Genomic DNA, 23970 nt, shown 5'->3' with positions numbered 1-23970 from the left:
TTGTTTGCTTTACATCTTAGCATAGGTCCTGTCCAGCTCCATTTTAAGTGATCTATATGCGTTAGTATATCCTTGACTTTGGTTTTCTGTCTTATCTTCGTACTTCTGATTTGATCACTTAGCGTGATTCCCGTCATGCTTCTTTTCATGGCCTTTTGGCATTTTGCTAGTGGTTATCTGTTAAGGATCATGTTTCGCTTCCGTATGTTATGCAGGGAAGGATGCAAGTGTTGAAAGTCTTACTCTTAATATGCATGGTTATATCTTTCCTCTTCATTATTTCTTTCAGGGACCAGTATTTTTTCCATCCATGTGCAATTCTTTTATTTACTTGGATAAAGGATGTATAGGTAGCCTATAATGCGTACCACACTGTTTGTATATTTTAAATCATTGTTTAAAACTTTCAAATTTTTAATAAACATAGATACGTGATATGTGCTTTAATATATATAAGTCTAGAAACCAGAAATGTAATTAAAATACTTTTGCAGTGCCTCAAAGATTTGCTTAAGGTTAAATTTACTGGTTGATAATAAAGAGGAATAACTTTAAAGGTTCTATATTTCATTTTAAAAAAAAGAGACGTCCACGTCAATATTCTTGCTATGTCTATGTTGATCCGTCATTGATGAACTTTAAAATATTAACTGAGACAGTCACCAATTTAAACTTAATTTTGTTATATTAATTAACAATGTCGTATGTATCACCAGTTTTACGTACAATTTTTACGGATGTTACTGGGCCTATGTCTGATCACCAAATGCTGGGACGCTGCGCTAAGCCAGAAGCGGATATGATGGGATGTCTTGAAGCATATGGTTTAGACAGGGGTCTCCGCAAATGTCAGATTTTGATTGACGAATTTTATGAATGTCAAACATTAAAAAAACAGTTCGCGAGATACGTGGTATGTAATATTGTTGCTTTTATAAGTAATGTAGCCGTTGAGGGTGGGTCTCTTTGGCTACATTTTTATTCTGGTTCAAACAAAAAGGGCAGAAGTAGAGAAGTATCATCGACAATTCCGAACGTAGTACAACGTTTACTTTTTCTAGGCTATGCGTAAAGAGCGAGAAAGACAAATTGCCTGCGGAAAACTGACAGGAGATAAGAAATATGTATCACCAAGAATCGACAGTTATTAGCCAATTTATTACCTATACGTTTTGACTAATTTCACAAACAGGTAAACTTGAAGGTGTTTCGTGAGCCCTAGACTAATTCCGAAAGATGATAATAAACTTTACTTGCCATTTTAATATTCCTAAATGCTATTGGGACTAATAGTATCATTTAGACAGAAGACTTACCGATTATAGACCATATTTCTAGAAGGTATTTTGACTTACTGAAGACATAGTTCGTTCTAAGTCGGAACTCTAGATCTTAACCTAATCCAATATAAATATATAGAATATATTATCAAATTCTTTAATCTGTAACTTAACTTATCTGTATATATTATTATTTTGTTTGTTCGTTCAATAACTCAAGTTTTTGTGCCAACTTTAAAGTCACGGTCGGTCGTAGTTTTTTATGCGGAATTTTGGCGCCAAAGTACTTTGATTCTAAACAACGCATGATATCCAAATATGCTGTCAATTGTTATTTATAGGATGTTACTTTTGTCAGGATTAAATAGGTATACTTACTATATATTGAAATTTATAGTTCAGGCCGTACACTCAAGGTTAAAAACAAGAAGTTAATAAGTAATCGAACTGTTCGTAATATGTTGATTTTTCTAAAATATCGGTGTTTTTTTCCGTTGTTGATTATTTTGACGCATAAAAAGCAACCTTCATAAGATTGAAAAACAAAATATAAACCTTAAGTAACATACAATACGTAACCCTGTATATTCAACGCTAATTAATTCAACGGCACCGGTCATAAAAAAGTGTTTGTACAGTACACCAGGTTTAGAGTCCTTTGCTGTCACAATTTGATTAGTTGTCTAGTATATAATGGGGTCACTGGCCGGACATTCCTAACGAAATACCTGCGAAGGTTACATCAGACTCCTGGTTGCTGAATGGTGCGCTGCCCTCTGAAGTTCAAGCAAAAACTCATGGAATTTTACTAAGTGTTGCTGGTGATAAACAGAACCTTATTGACGCTCGTATACATTGTGTTAAAATACATGTTGCTGTATCGTTTATACGTAAGTGGGTTTTATGAATGGGCTTTAATATTACTAAGATGTTAAGGGACCAATAGGCTTTAGTGTTATCTGAACATCAATTGTTCGGTAAAGGAAAGATATTGTGACGAAATCAGCATGTATTAGATACAAATATTGAGGTACAGAAGGCAGATCACCTTATTGTCTACAAAATGATCGAACTCACTCGACATTTCTAGACGTATGATATAGTCACGACTATAGTAAGGTAATCTTGATGTGCGCTTACCGCTGTACCCTGTATTTCGATTAAAATAGTACATGTATCAGTTAATTTCTAAAAAAATGCAGCATTATTAATAAGAGTTTACCTTTACATAATCAAGAATGGTTTAGGGTATATAAAGATATTCTAAAATGTGCACCCTAATAAATATTTGGAATATTATCACGATATGTATTAAGAGGACTAAGTTTCTACTTACGTAAACTTCTACATATAACAAAGTCACTGTTTGCAATAGTTACTAGTTAAGTACTTTACGCCATATTACGGATTTGTACTGGCCAATGATTTCAATGTAGTTATCACATGTCAATTAGTAATATTGCGTTACTAAACGAATATAGAAATGTTGAACGGTAACCATATCGTAAAGATAAAAGCAAGAAAATAATTTGTATTGTGTTTTGCCTGTTCCTTATGTTTTAATTTAATAATATATTTGAAATATTTGATCGTTTAAGTTGTGTTTTGAATTGTATTCAGTATTTTTTATTTATTCATATTATTGAGGTGAAACTTCTTTAGGCGCATGAGGGTATATTTTTTTTTACGGATGACACGCAATAATTATAATATAAGCATCACGAAGATGTGCAGCGTTTTTGTCGAAGAAAGGGGAGTGAGGGATTGAGACCGATTGAAAGAGAGTGAGAAAGGGCGAACGTAGCATGAAGCATATAGCCAGAGTGATGAGCGAGAGTAGGGAGCAAGAAAGTGAGAAAGATCGAGAGAGTGAGATAGAGCGAACGTCGGATCACGCACAGCGCCATGGAGCGAGAGGCAGGAGAGAGCTATAATGTGAAAGATTGAGAGAGTAAGGGAGATCGAGAAAAATACACGCTATTGGTTGACGTATTCGTTTAGTAGTTACATATTAGAACTCTACATGGCAATACTGTCGCATAACGTCTTGTGCAGTAAACGCAGATTTTTTATTTATTTATATTATCATTAGCACGTATACAGTGAGTAAACAGTGTGAATATAGTTATACAAATACATGGAGTGATCTGGTACATGATCATCTATTGGGGCTTTTCCCTTAGTAATAATTTACAAAGAAGCTTCACTTCTGACGTGTGTACAAAGTACACATGTCAGAAGACGCACTTTTTATTTCATTTCAAAAATGTTTTTACGCTTTTAATAGAGTAAGGACGATACCACACCTACAAACACCTTTGCATGTGTAAAAAAATAAGATTTAAGAGTCGTTAGAGGTTAATTTTATGTCGGTGAAGACTTACATTTCACTATTCTAGTTCTATGCGGCCATATTGTAAAAATCTCAGCACGTAATATAGCCACACTGTCACTGTACTGTCCAACTTATTTACCGAAAACTACGGAAGTTTCTGTGAAGCCATTTAAAAATCCTAATTCTTATTTTTTATTCATTTCGGTAACAAAATGTATTCTTATGAAATTCAATAGAAATTATAGCTTCTAAATTTACATTATTATTAGTTCAAATAAGGGCGTAGAACAGACAAGAAGCTCGCAAAATCTTCTCCACTGTTCGTTGTTATTAACAAGATGGTCTTCTCTGCCACAACAACATTTTCTAGGTTAGCTTAGAAGATATTCTAAATTCTCTCAAAATAGAATATTTATCAGCGTCTACAACTTAAACCGACGGTTGGTGTGGCTCCTTTGACTAGTTTTACAAATTACGAAAGCAAAAAATACCGCGATATATCACTTTACGTGCTAATTATGAAATAATATTAATTTATATAAATGCAAATGATTATGTGAGCCCAGTATACTGGGTTATTTGAAATTCCACCCGTATGACCTCGATGTCGATCGTTCCAGAACTTCGCGTTCTCTAAGATGATATCACTTAGCAGATGAGCCTCCTGCCTCTTAAAAAAATTCAACACAATCATGCTTTGTACCTTTACCTACTATTATCATATCGTTACTGATTTTATGTTGTATAGTAGGATTTAAAAGGCTAAGGTATCAGGTTATAAGCTCGGACAAGTTAATTAGGTTTATATTGACAAAGCTAGAATTTTTAATAGACATAGACTGTAAGTTTTAAATTTTGACACGAATGTAACGGAAATTTTATGCTCCATAAATACGACCTATTTGCCAGTCCGAAGCGGCCGTATGTATAATTAATTGATCCATTTTATATTGATAAAACCACCGAATGATCGATTCGGCAATATATTTTAATATGTATCTGATAATGTATACGTGTTGTTTTAAATTTTGCCTTTGTCCTCACTCAACATTAGTGTTTAAGATTTTACTTTGTTTTTACATAAAGAGTTTAAAAAGAATACAATTGACCAACTGATAAAATATATCTAATAATAATAAATATTACAGAACCTTATAACATGTATCCGATAAACAATATACATATAATATATATATTGTGCGTGTTTTTGTTATTAAATTGGACCGATTTTGATGAATTTTTTTGGGTTGTTTTCTTTCCGTTCGATAATGGTTTAGATTTACTATTAGATGTTATTTTTTTTTATTTTACAGTCCAAATGTTATAGCTTACTTAAAAAAGGTTTTATTTTTTTTATTTTAGACGTGTGTCGGGTCCGCTACATTATGTAATAGCAAAAACATCAGTTACAGCTTTACTCATCACTTAACTGAACTAGTTTTCAATAATTTTGTCTGTAAATATCCGCTGCACATTATCAAACATCCAAAAAAAAGTACCGATGACAGAAAGCCACTCCAATTACCGTATATCAAGATAAAAAAAAACTGTAGGAACGGACAATTCACACCTGCAGAATTAGAAATTTAAATTATTTCACCATCTTGGTATGACCAAGTTTTGACTTGAAACCAATGATTTTATTCTATAATATATCTTTATATTATAAGGAAGATTGGGACTTCAAAATTTTTGAATATCTTAAAATACAAAATTGGTACGCTTATACCTTTCTTCTTTAGTTGTGTCCACCGCTGTTTATCTTTAGACGCATATAAGAATGCTTATCGCAATAGTGGATTGCTGTAGCCTCTATTAAATAGGTCAGATACACATCTCTGTTTCGGAAGATAAGCCTAAATGCGCGTTATGCTATGGCGAACCCATTTTTTTTCAAAATCGCTTCGTGTTGTTCGCTATATCTTGAAATTATTGTTATTTTGCATAATCATTTCCTATATTACGAATTCTAAAAAGCTTGTTCCGGAATTACCGGTCACATATATTTGTTATGCAACCAACTAGACTCTAATTTGGAGCCAAAGGAAAGTTACAATTACTAAATTTCGACAATAAGGCTTGGTTTCACACTTGGCCTTTGATTAAATAAATCATAATCCATCTTGTTGTTCTAAATTTAAAATAAAAATTAAATTATATAAAAGATAAGATTTTGTAAACATTTTCATACTATTTTTTACTTTAACATAATTATTGACAGACAGTTCTATAATAACTACAACAGTAATTTTTTTTGCGAATATAAAGTTGCACATTGAAATTTCTGAATATGATTAAAGATCGCTTATCAAGGTTAGGAAAATAATACTAGCAGGTAGAATATTCCTCCCGTAAGCTCATAAGCTGCGCTCCAGTTACAATACGAGGTTCAATCATACCGTGCGCGAATACCGCGAATAAGTCACGCAATACGCGCGTCCTATATGAATTTGAAAATATAAAAAATACATAATTTTGACATTTGACATCTGTGTACCATAAACAATAAAAAAATATTTTTTATGGGAATAAGTTTGTAATACAAGTGACGATTTCATAATATTTAATTACATTCGACAAATAAGATGACGAAAAATTTTATTTGCACCGAGTAATGTTTTTATTAAGCCGATGTTATTAAAGTACGTGTGATAATGCGTAAACTAAGTTATCGATAAGAAATACTATTGTTGTAAAATATTTCCGCCAAAGTCATTGATAAAATGCATTTATATGCGTGGTTGTTAATTATGAAAACTTGTGCCTTTTTACCGGGATTATTTGCGGATACTTTATTAACAGATTTACCATTAACGGAAGAGCAGCTTAAGAGGTTAGCTTGTGATGTATGTTCTGATATGTTCGAATCGGTGAGTATGATTTTATACTAAACATATATAATTTTATTTTAAAACTATTAACATATAATATTTTATTGTATTATATAAACTTAATTCTAAAAAAAATTACCTGATAAAACCCCTATGATTAAATAAATGAACCAAATATTTATTTTATTGCAAACTTAAATTATCGGGTATTTACTTCAAAGTACCTTCAATTGCATTTGGTCTCAATGCTCTTGTCCACGGGTTACATACAATTTATAACAAAAATACTCGTAAATTTGAGAATTATTTGGCTGATCCTAAAATCTCGGATTTGTGCAATGCGCATCAGATTCTCGCCAATCATAATCTACAGATTGTATACAAATACGGAATAAAATCAAAGTAGTTAAGCATTGTATGCTCACGATTGGCAATAATTTTTAATTACCTTCAAAAAAGGAGGCTATTAGTTAAATCTCTATATTTTTGAGAAAAAAATTCATTCCCTAACTTAAATTTTAATGTATTTGAGTTTAAATATTTAGGGTTTATTTTAATTTTGTATTTTTTATACAACAAGGGCAAACCGGCACGCGGATCTTAAAGGGTACCGCTGCCCATGGACATTGCCAAAAGGCTTGCGCGTGCGTTGCTTTGTTAACTCGGGGAACGTTGAGAGATCCACGCCTTTCTGGAGGTGGACATTAGGCAGGGGATAAAGGTCCTATGTTGAATTTCAAGTCAGTTTAATTTATCTAAGTTAGTTTTTAAATCTGTTTGCGCAATACTTATATAGTGTAGACCTACGCCAGGAAATGATGTCTTGTACCTAAAAGTCAATTGTGTGTGATGTGTGTGTTAGACGGAGATCAGCTACCTTTAAAGGAATGCTATCAATAACACAGATTCAATAATAGTCTCCATTTGGAGGGTTACGGGCTTTCATACAAAAATGCGTATATGTCTTAAACTTAAAGCTATTTCGGAATATACATACAAGATAATTACTGCAGAAAGGTTAAATTTATCGTGCAGACATAAACAATAGAACAATTCAAATTAGATTTTAAGGTAAATTAAATTTCATGCTTGATGCATATACGCGAATAGGGATCTTAACGCCTTGGGTTCGATTCCAAGTCGGAATGCTATATCTTATAAACTTACTGGGATCCGCCAATAGTGCGTGTGAGGACCCGGACGAATAGTAAACCTATATACTTTTATTTCACATATATATAAATCTGTTTATTAGATATTTGACCAAGCATCATTCTTTATTATTACAGTTTACAGTTACTAGAGACTTAACTATCTATTATTAATACGAAAAAGGCACAAATTATGACATTTCTTTATTCGCAACAAATTAGCTTTATCCTTTTACGACTTTTCTGATACTTTAAATGCCAGATCTAGTCTTTAAAATATTAGAAAAGTCTACTCTAGTAAGCTACAATATCCAAACGAAATATCAAAGTATGTTTTCGGTTTTTATTATAAGCTGAATTTGACGTGCTTATTATATTCATTACGGTAGCAGTATATGGAATAAAAGCGGCGATCTTTATGGCTTTGTCAGCTATCTGAGGCAAGATATCGTAATCCATAATGGACAAACATTCACTCTATCACCATAGATTGGAAATATTTCCCTTACAACGATAAAAAATGAACATTTTTGCTCAATATAGTAAGAAATAGGATAAAAATTATAGGAACATTTCAGCGTTGCAGTTTAAGCATTTTATAAATCGTTAGATCCAGATGAGCAGGTAACTTAACCGCATTAGAGCAATCAATAAATATTTTATTTTTATGTAATAGAAGGCAGACGTTTAGACTTAGATCATTAAGTGGACCCGCCTCCCATGGACATCCACATTGCCAGAAGGCTAGCATATTCATTGCCGGCCTTTTAAGAATTGGTACGCTGTTTTCTGGAAGGGCAGTAGTCGAAATGGTTCGGACATACTTCAGTGGGTGGATGGTTCCACGTAGGGGCTGTGCGCGGTAAAATTTGCTTTAAGAAACGCTCAGTTTCAGTCTCAAAAGGAATCAGGAATAAAAATTTCAGGTTTAATCTTCGATATCTCATCTCGTCTGATCTTAGTTATTGATAGATGGGTATCTATCTAACTACTTGTCTATAAAATTACCCCAAAGATTTTATACGTATTTTCCGTTTCTGTAAAATATACATTAACCTATTAATACATACACATACACATATTAATGTGGGACAATATATTGATTATTATGATTGTCTGCTAAAATAAACAAATTAATATTATTATAAAATAATTATTTCAATTTTAATTAAAAATTAAGCTAGTGTCGTTGAAACCGTCTAGACATTTATGGATCTGTTTCGTTATCATTTGATGTGTATACTAGGTGATACGCCTTCTATGCCTGATACACGCTGTTGACTAAGGCTTGTCGGTTTCCTTACGTTGAAAGTCAATTGGTGAACAGCTAGGGTTCGAAGTTACGACCTCAGGGTCTGAGAGTCGTACGCTAAACCCGCTAGGCTAATACTTATCAGTCACATTTGCATTTAAAACAAATTTATAACACTTCAATGCCTACGAAATAAAATATAATATACACTACAGTATAGTATATGTAGTAGAATGTAATATGAGGGTTGCGATAAACAATATTCATTCAAGAAAATACATGTTGCATTTTCTATTGCGGTTTCCCGTATAGGTATTAGTGCCGCCTCCACAATACCAGGTACAAAGCCGTTAAAAAGCTTTAAACTTGCTATGAATTCGTATTAAAAGCTGCGGTTTGCGAGGCGCGGTACATTTGTGTTTTTACTATAATAGAAAATTCCACGGCTTAAACTTCGGTTACATCATAGATGCCAGTTATATAAGCGAACACAGAGTAACTTCTTCACAATGTTTTGTTATTAAGGATTTTTTTTAATGTTACAGAAGGCAGACGGGCAGGTGGCACACCTGATGTTAAGTGATACCGCCGCCCATGGACACTCGCACTGCCAGAAGGCTCGCGAGCGCGCTGTCGGCCTATTAAGAATTGTACGTTTCCTTGATGGACCCTAAGTCAAATTGGTTTGGAATTACTTTATTAAGAATAGCTTAGTTGTGGAACGACGGACGTCAAGGTGACATGGATGGTATTTCGTATCCTGCCTTGACGTCCAATGATGAAACTCAGCTGCAGGTATCCGGTGGTACAACTCCTCTAAATACTCTCCATGATAAATGCGTTAGAAGATGCAGAGAGATCCTACATCTATGCAACGCTAAGGGCCGCTCCGAAAGTGACTGGTGGTCGACGATTCGAATCACCCTTCGTTGAATACGGTCAAGCGGAAGGAGCTGGTACTCGGGAGGCCTCCATGTGAGGCCATGTGTGCGGTGACACGGGGTTAAGTACCGACTCGCCTTGCTAACTAAGGCTAACTTAGTCTTCCTTCCAAATGACCGTCATTCGATGTCAACGCCCAGTATCCTGCTGCTAGCTGAGGCATTAAGGAGAGTGTCGTCGACGAGAGGAGTAGCGTGCAAGCTTGTGTCTTCTTGGGGTTAAATTGGACTAAAAGTCCGAAATTACATGTAGCAGAGTTTCTACTTCAGACACAAGTTTGTTCCAGTACCTGCCCGACCATAAAAATGAATGTGGAAACATATTATTGATTTGTAGAATATTGATATACTTAATTCTGAACGTTAACTTTTTTATCGGCTAACAAAAGACAACTAATTATAATAGCGCCTTACCTTGAGATAAAAAAGCTCTTCGACTTTCGCCTCTGCCCACCACAAACCTAAACAATATATAGTTCCCACTGTACGTTTGTCAGTTTTCGATTCGAAAAGTGGGAGGCCTTAGGAAAATTACAAGGGCCAATCTGAGAAAACCCAAAATATAATACATAAAGCATAATTTAATATTATCTGGGTTTCTAGACAAAAGGCGTTAGCGCAAGAAAGGAGTGGAGGCCCCTGGCCGAAATTATTTTCCAAATGAAATAGATTTATGTTTTCATTTGGGTTTTACAAATAAACAAATTTATTGCGAGGCCAAGTATAGATTATTTTATTAGGTCTAGGTATTGTGAAGTCCCCGGGGCAGTAGCCCCAGTTGTCCTCTTCTAAATACAGGGCTGATCAGCTTTCTTCAATATTAAATAAGATTACTATTACGAGACAATGGAAATCAATTCGACGCGACTCACATGTCTCGTTTCAAATTTGCATTGTTGCGATCGAATATTTTTTTTATAATAGTTAAACAATGTATCCAGACAGTAATACAAAAAAAAAACATATTTAAGTAAAAAATTATGTTTTGTACAATATAGCCCGTTGAAGCGTGACCACTAACTAAACACTTGACACGGTTTTTTGTTCGAATGCCCGATACTTGGGTTATTCAACTCCTCATAACTTAACAAAGACCTCTGTTTATCTCAATTAAATTTTTTGCCACTTACCGATTATAATTAAAGTTTAATCGCAAGTATATATTGATCATCAATATGTTTTAATGTTTTTTTGAAGCTTTGATCATAGGTTTAATATTAATTTACGATCTCATCATTTATGTACGAAATGTATTTTTGAATTTTCTTAACACTACTATTAAATAGTGTTAAGGTCTACCGTTCGCGTCAGGGAAGGAGTGGTCGCACAGTCAAAGTTAGTAGACCTTAACCTAAAATGAGAGATTTGTCTTTGATTTACTCAGACAAGGCAATAAAATGTCTCGTCTTTTTGGTAAGGATCTATTAAGACAAGTCTTGTATGAGAAAGATAAAAACGAAACTCCCCCATAATTCGGTTCAGAAGGGTTTTCATATGGAAACCTTATTAATTTTAAAGTACAGGAATTTATTTATTTATTAACACTTCGTTGCACATAATATAAATTAAATAATTAAATTAAAAGGAGGGCAAGTGGCGGCCTATTCCAGGCAAACACTGTGAGAAGAGAAAAATAAATGAATCAATTAATACTTAATTGGCACATGAATAAATTACACTGATTTAAAGAAATGAAATACATAAGGTGATGAGTTATTTCGGTGTGTTGATTTGTTGATAAACAGGTGATGTGGAGGTTACTCAATCACGGATTGAGCACGCGGTTGTTAATACATCAACCGTTAAAGTTTGTTTATTTATTTCGCTTAACCCTATGGAGCGTGAGAAACGTTTCTGTGATGTAATCTCATAATTTCAAATTCAGTAATATGTCAAAGACAATATCTCCTGGCTTACTACAGTCCGTCTGTCTTGTGTAAAACGACTTATTTTGACTTAATAGTATAACGAAAAATTATCATTAGTTTACTATTGCGCTCACGCGGTCAGATGTCTCAAAACCCATAACGTTAACAGAGACCAGTGGAGAGCATCAAACAATGTACATATTTTTTCAAGTGTGGAAGGCAAAGGATGTTTTTAAGTAAAAACGTAAAGTGGTAACATTCATTATTTATATAAAAGTTGGGTTACAGGATATGTCATTTGACAAGATCTATAATTCATATTAACCTCACCAAATGTTTATTTTCAGGAAGGAGTGGATAAATGTGTGAATATATTTCTGGGTATGTTTCAACTTTTTTTACATTATTTCTTTTCTATATCCAATTCGTCTGTCTCTACAAAACTAATATGTGAATTTCTTAAGGAACACACTACGAAAAAGATACTGAACCTCCCTCTGTGCAAGTAAAATGCAGATCAGAACAAAAACTCACCTTCGCAGTGCCACGTTCTAATGATTGGCAGCTCGTGGTTTTAATACCTGAAGAAGTTGACATGATGGACTATGTAAGTACTTATAGAACTACTAAAAGAAGCTTTACAGCGGTTAAAAACATAATATTCAGATTTTCGAAATGAAATGAATTCAAAAGTTACCATTCTTCAAAATACAGAACATACACCATAGCAGCTATCAATTGTCATAATAACTTTATAATATAATTTTTTTCATAATTTCGGGAGTAAGTTAGGTGGTACAATGCTTATAATTGTCATAAAATTAGGGGCTAGCTTGCGACGTTGGAGTAACAAAAAACTATAAGAAATATTATCGGTTCTTACAACACGTGATACAACTAAGTGAAGTTGATATATTTTACATTCAACCATGCCCGTGCCAACTAGAAATTCTCCAATTTAATGATGTATGAACAACCAAAACTATTGCTTTTTACTCCTATTACGTAGGCTAGGTTACATAACTCTGGTTATGTATTTATTTCATTTCTCTTGTGTATAATTAACAGCGAAAAAAAATGACACAGTGACAGCACACTTGTTTTTATTGACTTCTTGATCGAACGAATGTTCGCGCATAAAGAGAAAGTTCATTGGAGGATCGAACCAACAACTTCAGGGATGAGCTTCGCACGCTGAAGCCACTAGGCCAACACTCCTCCTAACCTTTGTCCAATTAAATACATTTATCCTGAGTGCAAAATGGAAAAGTGGAACCAAAATAGATTCATTGACTGCGTAGTGCGAAATGAGGAACTGTCAAAACAATCGAATCAATCAAACAGCAGGAAATACACTTTTGTTTACTACTTTATAGTCACATCGTCTACACGTGCTCATTACGGCGTAGGAAAAACTGATTGCAATTTAATTTTATATAAATAAAGGTTTTTTTTCGTTTTTGTGTCTACTGGTACGAATTTAATATTCAATCGTGTTGGATAGACTATTTATCGAAGGATATATGCTACGACCGATTTGACGTCGTTAAATCCGCGAGGCCACGTAGCAAACCAAGCTACGCTTCAGTTGAATTTATGCATAGACTAGACTTATTACAAGAAATGTATTTAAATTTAAAGCTGTAGAGGTTCAATTTTGTCTGTGGTTTACACGTATTGTCTGTGGTTTACACAAATACTACACATCAAAATAAAAACGTATGTAAATAGACGCTACAGATAAGCGAGAAACGAATGTTGATCAAATCAAATCGCGTTTTTATCCGTTGAAGAAGTTTGCAAAAGCAGTTAACTATAATGTAGAATTACTTAATTATTTTAGATTAATAAAAACACACGTATTTTTTAACTTCAAATAATTGTTTTCCACTTATTTCATCCTTTTTTAGTTAATATTTAATGTGATGGAACCTCAAACAGAAATTGGGTCTATTTATACACCGCCTGGGGCTTTTACACTTTGGTCGGCACTGGTAAATGATTCCGGAAGTCCCTCTAATTGGAAGAACAGTTCAATAGAAGATTGGAATGACATAGCTGCTGACATTGAGGAAAGGAATTATGTTGTTAATTATACATTTTTATTTGACAATTTTGATAATACTACGGCGGATATTGACGTGAAATTAACATGGAATACAACGGATCGTGAGTATTTCAAACTTTCCATTAATTTTGTCAAAACCACAAAAATTAATTTAATATTTTTTTAGCAAGTGATGTCTGCTTCGAGGTTTACAATCGTTGTAACAGTAATACACTTGGGAACGTATTGCATAGCAGTATAGGGGTGAGTATGTCTGTTTTTATATTTCCCGCTTGTCTGCGTTTGTCTATTTACTGTTGTTTTGTTTCAATATGTCGTGATGATAATAACTTATTTATTTAAGCAGAAAATTAATAATTTAATATGGTTATTATTTACAATATTCTCCTAAATATTATATTAGTAGGTTAGCTTTAAGGTGTATTTACACATACGTCAAAATCACACGCGTAGTTTTTGTTTACCATGTAGTTACATGCAGTCCATTGCAATGACCCTTATCAGGGCAGTTCCGCCTTCCCGCTATTACTTTAATTTAAAAAATAATTTAAGAATTATTTTTCGTAACATTCATGTTTACCATAATTGTCATATATTGAGAAAAAAACTTGTAACTTATACCGTAGATATAGCGTTCTGTATGATATGTTGAACTGTAATAAATAAATTACCGTCAGCATACTGTTTGGGCTTCCCTGTACGTGCTTCACAGAGATACAGTTTGTTTGCGCTTTGTGGTGGAAAAATAGACCACACTTGCACAACCAAACATTTTAAACGCAATGTAATGTTTGCAGTTCCCTACAATTTCTTTATAAACCAAACCGTGGCGATAAAAAAGACCAGTTCTTCTCGCCCGCTTTACGCCCTTAATATGGGAACCGGTAGTAAGTCTAATACTTTTATCATTCCCTCCTTCTAAATCGAGGGGGCCGATGGCTGGCCATGCGTCATACTCGTAACGGGTGCTACTTGTGGTGACTGGTCGTAGTTGAATTCGTGTATGCGGTGATGTTAGTTATTTCGACTACGTATTTGCGTGTTGTACTGTAACAGTAAGTGCGTGCTCCTATTCCACCATGCCTCCTGCTGGTAGGGAACAAATCTTTGTTTTTAATTTATTTTATTATTATTAAATAACTATTAATTACTTAAGATGTCATGTGGAATAAGGTGTAAGGTTTGAAGCTCTTTACAAATATTATGAAAAACAAAGAACTTAAAAAGAATGGCTTAATTGAATTGGGTTTGTCCTTTTAAATCTTCCTCGATCGGCCTCAATAGTCATATTTTTAGGTTAAATAAATTTTGTTTTAATTTGCTGTATATTTTAGAATATAGCTCGTATATGTATTACTTTCGGCTGAATTTTCCACAGCGTGGGCAAGATGTTGTGAAAACTCTTTAACTATATTCGCAGGTAATAATTACGCATTACCCTATAATAAAATGTATTGTATATTATTCTAGGCAGATAAGAACAATTCTTTAATTGCGAGAGTGCCGCTAGATGACAAATGCTCTATACTAGTGAAGGGCAAATATGGAACTACGAAATTTCAATATCAAACTCCGTCCTGTTATGACCTACCGGGATGCAAGTATTGTGAGTAGCTGAGAATATTTGATACGTTACTGACTGACTCGTAATCGTGCTTTGTTTCACTTCCTCACTTCAACATCAACTATGAAATAACTCATTTTTATATCGCGCAGCCCGGACATACAACGACCACTATTTATGGAATGTACTTTTTAAAGAAATTGTTGATAGTCCAATAATATTTACTGTTTTATGGACTTGTTTGAGCTATCACGGAACATGCTTAAAAGGAGTATTAAGAATATCCATTGCATTAAATAATATTCACACACAAAACAGACGCATTATGTATTACTTAGTTAAATGTATTTAGTTTGTTTTCCTTTCGTAAATGTTTCAACCCTTTTTGTACATATTATGTATTATTTCTTTGGTTATATGTTTAGTATAATTGTTTTTTGTCGTATCTAATATATTTTAGCTTAATTGAAAGTCATTATGCATTTTACCAATACAAACATTGTTTTTGCCATATAAGGAATATTATAGTATTAAAATCGCGATTAAAATAGGGGAAAAACATTATTTCGTGCCATCACTTTATATTAAAAATATTATTTTCTATTCTCAGACAATGAATGTACACAAAAATTTACAACTGTGACACGTGTATTTCTACCTATAAATTACTTACACTTTGTTCTGTATTACTTCCGTACTTTATGTAATATTTTTAAACCGTCTTTCTACTTTGACATATATATATGTATATATATATAGCATTACATAATTACTACGATTGCATGTAATGGATTGCCTCTGCCACAGTGCCCGAAAAGCCGGAAAATGTAACATTAACGGCTAAAAGAAATGGTGATTCCTGGCTTGTTAGTGTCAAATGGAGACCACCGAAGTTCCCTCCCTCTTACTACAATGTTACACTTAGAGCGGATAAAGTATACACTATAAAGGCGTCCTATGTAAGTATTATTTTGTAATACTTATTATGATTTTCAAAGAAATATTATTTTACAATAAGAGCTAGTAAATAGACTACACAGTATCATCATCAAGAAATTATTAAGATTTAGTTAACAACAGTATATAAGTACATTGATACGTGTTAAGATAGATATCAAGAGACCTGTGAACTGTCGTATGTTGGATTTGACATAAGGATATAGTATATGTAGTAGTTTGCAGTAAGTCTCGGTTCTGAATCTTATTTTCGCAGACAGTTAGTCTGTGCGAACATATTGATTTAAGATTATAATATAGGGTTTTCTTGAAATAATGTTATATTACGGACGTGGATCATAAATCTATAGTATATAATAAAATGACATACACACACTTCCCATCAGACACAGAAGCCTAAAAACTAATGAAATAAACAGAAAATTCCACATGGAATGAACTTTTTAAAGAGATTGTTGATACTCATAGTCCAATAATATTTAGTGTTGAAAATACCAATTGCAGCAATGCATCGTAGAGACCTTGTGTGTGAAAATAGCCAAGGGATTTGTCAATAAAATCATTAATTCTGGAAATTCAGTTTCAATGTTGCAATGGATTATAATACACTTTAATAAATTACATGCTGTTATGCATCTATACAGGGTTATTGTAAATTCGCATTATTCACTTTAGGAGGTAATAGGCATTAAACATTAGTTGTTTATCATTATTTAAATTACAATTATCAGTCAGCCAATTTAATCAGAGATGAAAAACGATATTATTTCAATATTCTTTGAGATTTATTTCCTATACAATGCCTTTAAAATACAAAAAATTGTTGAAAACATGGCCTGCAAAACCGTTTTCTTAGCTCTTCAAGAATAACAACTAATACTAATAATTTATTTCAAAGAAACTAAAAAAAAATGATTACGAAGGAAATAGGCGGAAACTCGTATTTCCATAAAATTAATTAAAAATTGTACCAAATATACATTAAATAAACAAATTTAGAACCAGGTACACACATAGCGCTGTATATTAAGTTATACCTACTACGATGTTTTGCGTCTATAAAAGACCACAGGTGACACCTAAGTCAAATATACTTCTAAGTGTTTATTAATGTATATTTTATATACATTGTAGTCGTATTATTATTTTTATTAATCAAAAAAAATATGGCTAATATTTAAAAAATGTTATTATACAAAGAAGAAAGAGCTGCAATTTATAATTTGCGAGATTTGTTTTACAATAACTGTTGTTTGCCATTTTGTATGGTGATTTTCTATTTTAAAAGAGTACCGAGAGTTTTATTACACTGGCTTTTTCTCTCGGCATACACCCTCCGTATTCTTCTTCTACCTGTATCTCATATTCCATAATAAACATATTTTCTTAATTTTAGTGTTTATTGTATGAAGTTAAATTAACATGTCACAATTGATATGTATTTTTTAATATAAACTTTCAGTTGTCATCTGTAGCAAATTTTACGAATGTGACAGGCAGAGGATATTATAATGTAACTGTAGATGCTATAAACAAAATTGGTCACGCTCTTACCTTCCGGAGAAATATATTTCCGCGTGAGTATGATTTACATTCATTTATAATATTAAAAGTTTAGTAATGATCAAAAATTAAAATTTAACCAGCCTTGATAATATATGATATATGTTATTTCTTAAGAAAAAATTCGATATGTATGCGAACACATAATGCTTGAATAATATCAACCCGCACGGGCGCGATAAATAATTAAAACAATGTAATAACTCCGATGATTTTTTTATCAAAATTAAGATAAACCTTTAAACACTGTTTCTATGTGTACGACAATGTTAATTAAAAGTAGTTTACGTTTTCCAATTTGATGAATTATGTGCAGTTGTCACGAATGTTCATTTAGTAAACAACTGTTGTGGAAAGAAATGTCGTTATGATTTTTTTTATTAAAAGGTGTGCACTGAAACTCGTTTTATTAACATTTTTTTGTTTACTATGTTACAATTTGTTGAAAAATAATGAATGTATGCCGTAGAGTCTCACATACTTTAGCTACCGTAGATTATATGCAATAGGTTTTTACAATTATATTATTTCAGCCGTTGAAGAGTCTGCTTCGGTGAGTTTGTTGATCGGTGCTTGGGCTGAAGTTATCGTGATATCAGCAATAATCGCAACTTTTTTTGTGTGGTGGAAACGACAACGCGACATTAAGAAAAGGAACATGTATTTTCCGGTAATTAATAATAAAGCTCGTTTATTTCTAATCTTTACAAATGTTGAAGATACCGTTTAAATTTGTTATATATTTTTTTTATTCGAACCATTTCTTTGTAGTTGTATGTTTTTATTTTCTCTATTCCTACATAAATATGTATTTACATTGTTTATTCGTGGACATTTACTAAGTGGAAGATTACATATATTCTTGTTCTGATAAAATATCTTTTAGATGCGACAGGGTTCAAGCACCGGGTTTACCCGGTTTTGAGACGGGTAAAGGATATCGGAACGCGGTTAATTTATTTACTTACAACCCCAAAGCAATTGACCCGTATATTTTTATCCGCAGTAAAGGTGTATGTATGAAATTTGAATGCCAATTTTAGAAATCTTGTTGATACCGTTTAGATTTTTTACATACATTTTTTTCTAGCCATATTTTCTTCATAAATATATTTCATAATTAATTTAACAAAAATATTTTTTTTATGTTCTAGAAATTGTAAGTTGTAAGTTACTTTTTGTTCTTAATGCTTTTTATTCATTAGAATAAAAACAAACTCCAATTTTAAGATTGTTTAGTCATATTTTTTTGCAAAATATATTAGTTTAACATGCGTAAAGACAGTCGAATGAAAACATGGTATTTTTAGTGATTCATCATTTTGATAACAGGGCGTTAGGGAAAAAGTTTTAAGAGACGCCGAGTTGGAGATCTGTTGCGTAGAATCCGGATCGGAGGAGCAGTGGGAAGTGAAGCCTGAACGCTTGCTCCTTCATGAGGTTATTGGCGAAGGCGCTTTCGGAGTTGTGAGAAGAGGAACCCTGTCTCCTGACGATAAGATTGTTGCTGTGAAAATGCTGAAAGGTATATAGTATATGGTGTACGACCCAAGGCAGTACATTTTGCTCAATCAGGCTTTCTTAGTTTTATAAGCGTGGCGATTTCCTAAATCGTCAGAGTTACGCCCCAATAGTATTGCCAGATATAGGCACTCTCTTCGACTGTTACATTGCCATCATTCGTTACTTAGCAATTAACATTTCATTATTTCGCTTTTGTTGTAAGCGAGTGGTTAATATAGAGTAGCAATAAAAACCTCTATTATTTAAAGCTCCCCGGTGACTCACGAACCTTACAAATAGTCTAGTATAGTATTTTTATCATTATTATAAATTTTATTTTAAATGTTTAGATTATATACGTCTATTTGGAAGAAACTGTTTTTATTATTATTATTATTATCTTGTTATCTAGGTGTTCTTATCGTCTGCAGCCTTTATTGTTTATTTACTATTTTGTAATGAAACATAATGAGAGTTATTAATATATTCGGTAACTGGTAAAAGTTAAGGCCAAGTGGTTCAAGATCCTGGTGCACTGTTAGCTTGTCTTAGAAATTGCGCTTATTTTAAATAGATTAAAGCACGATTAATACCAATGCGTAACTGATATTTTTTTTTTACTTTGTTACTGCTTTTATAGTATTAAAAGCATTTAGTGTTAGTGTATTAGATTTAAACTACCTATATTATTCTAATTATTAATTATTATAATTATTATTCCCTGTATTAAAAAACAATCATAGTTAAAATATTTTTGCGACTTTGATTATATATTAGAGACGAAAAGCTGAGTTTTTGCTATATAAGATTTTATTTATCAAAATTTTGCCATGAACAGATTTTCCTTCAGTAGAAGAGATCCGGTCATTCAGAGCTGAGATGGAATTGATGAAGAGTGTGGGGAGTCATCCGCACGTTGTGAGCCTAGTGGGCTGCTTCAGGGGACGGAAGCCCTTCATCATTGCGGAGTACTGCAGCAGGGGAGATTTGCTTACTTTTCTTCGGTACGTGTATACCTCGTGACTAGAATATTAGATTTTATTGCTTTTCGGCCAACAGCAAGTAAAAAAATCGTAATATAACATTCTTATGTTTAAATGACGAATACGAAGAACAAACGTTTATATTCTTGTTTATTCACATAATTTTAATGATTTTGCGTTGTATAAATTAATCGATAAAAGTATCGTTTATTAAAACCTAAACTAAGCTCGGACAAGCATAAAATCTGGCGCAAAGCAGGTGGAAAATAATAAACGGCTCAAATATTAGTGTCTTTCCTCCAACTTCTATTTTGTTCTCTTTGGAGTAGAGACTCTTGGGCCGTAGGGTTCAAGTGCACAGGCGCGATTTAAAGAATAAAGTTGACTGGTATATAGTGCCGGTGACCCCAGAGCTGGTGATGTCAACGTCAACGAATAAGTATCGCAATACAGCAAGGAAAAGCTGCCAGCGTTGAAGGACACAGGCCACAAGGACCAAACTAAACTTTTTAAAATATTTATTATTACTATGTAGTTTAAGAGATTGTAATTTGTAAATAATGTAAATTAATCTAGATGTTTTTCTTTATTAAGAGACATAGACGGAATTTTTAAAAATCATAATTAAATTTTTCCCTTTTTTGTTATCATTTTTTGACGCATTTTTTTAGATGCTCCTGGGACTTAATGGTAACTCGCCGCAATGGAAACTACAATAACAATGAAGAACAAGATTATAGAGACATCAAAACCAAGGATTCCCAGCTCGTAATCAACAGACTTTACGACCTACAGGGAATTTGCGACACGGAACTAACAGTTTTAGACCTCCTTTCCTTCTGCAGACAAATCGCTATGGGCATGGAGTTCCTTGCCTCGAATCGAGTAGTTCACAGGGATCTGGCAGCGAGAAATATTCTGGTAACTGCCGATAGGACCCTGAAAATTGCAGATTTTGGACTTTCTAGAGACGTGTACCAAGAAAACCAATATAAACAGAAGGGAAACGGAAAAATGCCAGTTAAATGGATGGCGTTAGAGTCCCTAACGCATAGGATTTATACAACGCTGAGTGATGTGTAAGTTTATTTTCTTTAAAAAAAAATTAGATTAGATTTCGTAGTCACTTGATACCATAAATTAGTTGTATTTCCCTTAAATTACTTTGTGTAGAATTAGAATTATCAAAATACTATTTTTATTGCCAGTTGGTCATTCGGTGTGGTAATGTGGGAGATTGTGACCGTGGGAGGTGCTCCATATCCGTCAGTGGGTGCTGCTCGACTGCCTCGGTTGCTTCGCGCTGGGTACCGCATGCCCAGACCTTCTAATTGTTCGGGTCAACTGTAAGTGCCTCTTTCTTTTTTATTCATTCATAAAACAGTAAACATAGATAAACAATATATATGAAACAGAAAACATAAGTACATTAATAGACAAAAAGTTAAAAAAATAAACCTGAAATTTAACATCAAACAAACGATAAAAATTACTTAATATTAAAAACAAGTCTAAAATGTTACTGCTAAACAAAGTTAAAGCCCTCCCGCCTCTTCAAATATTTCCTCACATCCTCTTTGGTCAGGTGGAAAATATTAACATTTCATAATTAGTGTCATAGTTTAAACAACTTTATTAAATTAAACCCGATTTATATATTGTCTTAAAAGACCAATGCAATATGATATTAATAAATGTATTTAGTCGATTCCTTGTTGAAATTCATCCTTGACAGCTATGAGTTAATGCTATCCTGTTGGAATGAACGACCCCGATCCCGCCCTACATTCACGGAGCTGCATCGCGCATTGGATGGTTTATTATGCGCCAGCGCACACCACTACCTCGATTTACAACTTCCGCCGGAACCGGCGTATCCACGGCCTACGACTCAAAGATACGTACGGATGATTATGCGGTAAGTTCTCTTTCAGCCTTCGTTTAAAATAAGAAAAACCCCACAAACCCGAGCGATAATTTAAGCTGATCGGACACACGTTGTCCTGTCTTAACAACAACAAACAGCACGTCTCAATAATCTTGTGGATTTATTTTCTTCCCTAACCTTTTCCTTACAAACAACAAAAAATGAATGAGCAAAATTGTTCCATCCGTTCACGTGTGATGCGATGATATGAGATCCATTTTTATATAGATAGATATCAACTATATAACTAAAGTAATATAGTTTTTAATCCGCCCAAAAATATTTATTTATCTACTTAACAATTATTCTTATTTTTTCATTTAATTTTATTTACTTTTTTTTTCATTGCTTACACTGCTAACTTTTACTATTATTATTATGATTCTACTGAGTATCAGATTCTTATTTGATTTTTCGCGACTGAGGCGCAAACTAGCTGCTGTGGCCTTGGCAGAATGACCAGCGCTGTCGAGCAACTCTGATCCTCAGCATAATGCTGAGCCAGGGCCAATTACAAACACAGCACACACGCATTACACAATTCAACCTTTTTCTTTACAAAAATTGATTATTGTGTGTGTGTTTTATTAGTAATAAATGTTGTCTATGTCCATATAAATAAATGAAAGAATAGCTGAACGATGAAAAGGTAAGGTAATGTACATATTGTGCGAAGATTTTGCAACTTTCAGTTTGAAATCATATCTTTCAGTATCTTATGAAGAACAACAAAACTGATAATTCACTTGTTCTAACCAAAATTAATTACGAACTTTCCAATACCAATTATATATGTAAAAACAATTTTTCAGAGGCAAATGGCCATGGACGAACCGCTACCAACGTTCTCTCACAACTAAATACGCTCCTGCTGTGAATAATTAATGACTCATAAAGCTATTATAGCTTTTGACAAGACATATTCTGTTACTACGTTTTATATGCGGCAAAAGTTCTAAAGACACTTGTATAATATCGGGAAAGTGTCAGTGTCTCACGAATAAAAGAAAAGTTTTTTTAACCAATTTAATACAGTTACTTGATTCACAGCATTTAATTTTACATAGAAATGTCTATTAATCTTTTATATATACCGTATAAGTACATATCACATTATAGTCGCATAACTTAATACATACGTTATACGTCTTAATCCTAACAAATTTACTGAAAATAAATAAACGTATAACACTGTTTTGACTAATTAAGGACTTGTTTAAAAATATATAAATTAGTATTTGATTGTACATAGGTAAAGTGACGTATTCATTAAAATGTTCCTATGATCTCGGTATATCAATAAGGTTGTTTTTTTATACTGTATAGTTTTAAGAATTTACTATTACTAACAAATTAATATGACTATTTTTATATATCTCGAATTGACTAATATAGTTATAGTTATTCTGTAACATTGGTAATACATTTGTGATTTGTATAATTATTGATTAAAATTGTTGTAATGTATTTTAATTACTGTAACTATTTTTCAATAAACAATATACTTAATTTTCAACTGCCTTCACTTATATTATCCTTGTAATTACTGGCCTTAAAATACTAAGGCTTTCAAATTACTTAATGTTTATGTAGAAAATCCCTGATTATAAAAAAAAATATTCAAATATATTAATAGAAAAAGTCACTACATTAACTTCAACAGTGGGTTAACACGATTTTATTCTTATTTTTCTTGGCACTTAAATTAATGCAGATTATAAACCAAAATGTCATTTCATTAAGTTCA

The 23970-nt window shown here is 32.9% G+C and overlaps 1 protein-coding gene across 1 annotated transcript; it reads left to right on the top strand.

The window, feature by feature from the left end:
* Positions 1-6053: 6053 nt before the first annotated feature.
* On the top strand, positions 6054-23522 carry LOC123716689 (tyrosine-protein kinase receptor torso-like). Its single transcript, XM_045672536.1, has 15 exons — positions 6054-6485; positions 12006-12039; positions 12123-12265; positions 13569-13827; positions 13893-13969; positions 15197-15332; positions 16098-16249; positions 17710-17824; positions 18344-18480; positions 19143-19335; positions 20152-20317; positions 20968-21375; positions 21505-21642; positions 22032-22214; positions 23036-23522. The coding sequence occupies exons 1-15, from the start codon at positions 6339-6341 to the stop codon at positions 23106-23108; spliced, it is 2361 nt and encodes a 786-aa protein (XP_045528492.1). The 5' UTR covers positions 6054-6338; the 3' UTR covers positions 23109-23522.
* Positions 23523-23970: the final 448 nt, after the last annotated feature.

This window comes from Pieris brassicae, chromosome 11 (genome assembly GCF_905147105.1).
Source record: "Pieris brassicae chromosome 11, ilPieBrab1.1, whole genome shotgun sequence".
NCBI lineage: Eukaryota > Metazoa > Arthropoda > Insecta > Lepidoptera > Pieridae > Pieris > Pieris brassicae.
The sequence above is the reverse complement of the archived record's forward strand: the minus strand, read 5'-3'. Positions and strand labels throughout refer to the sequence as shown.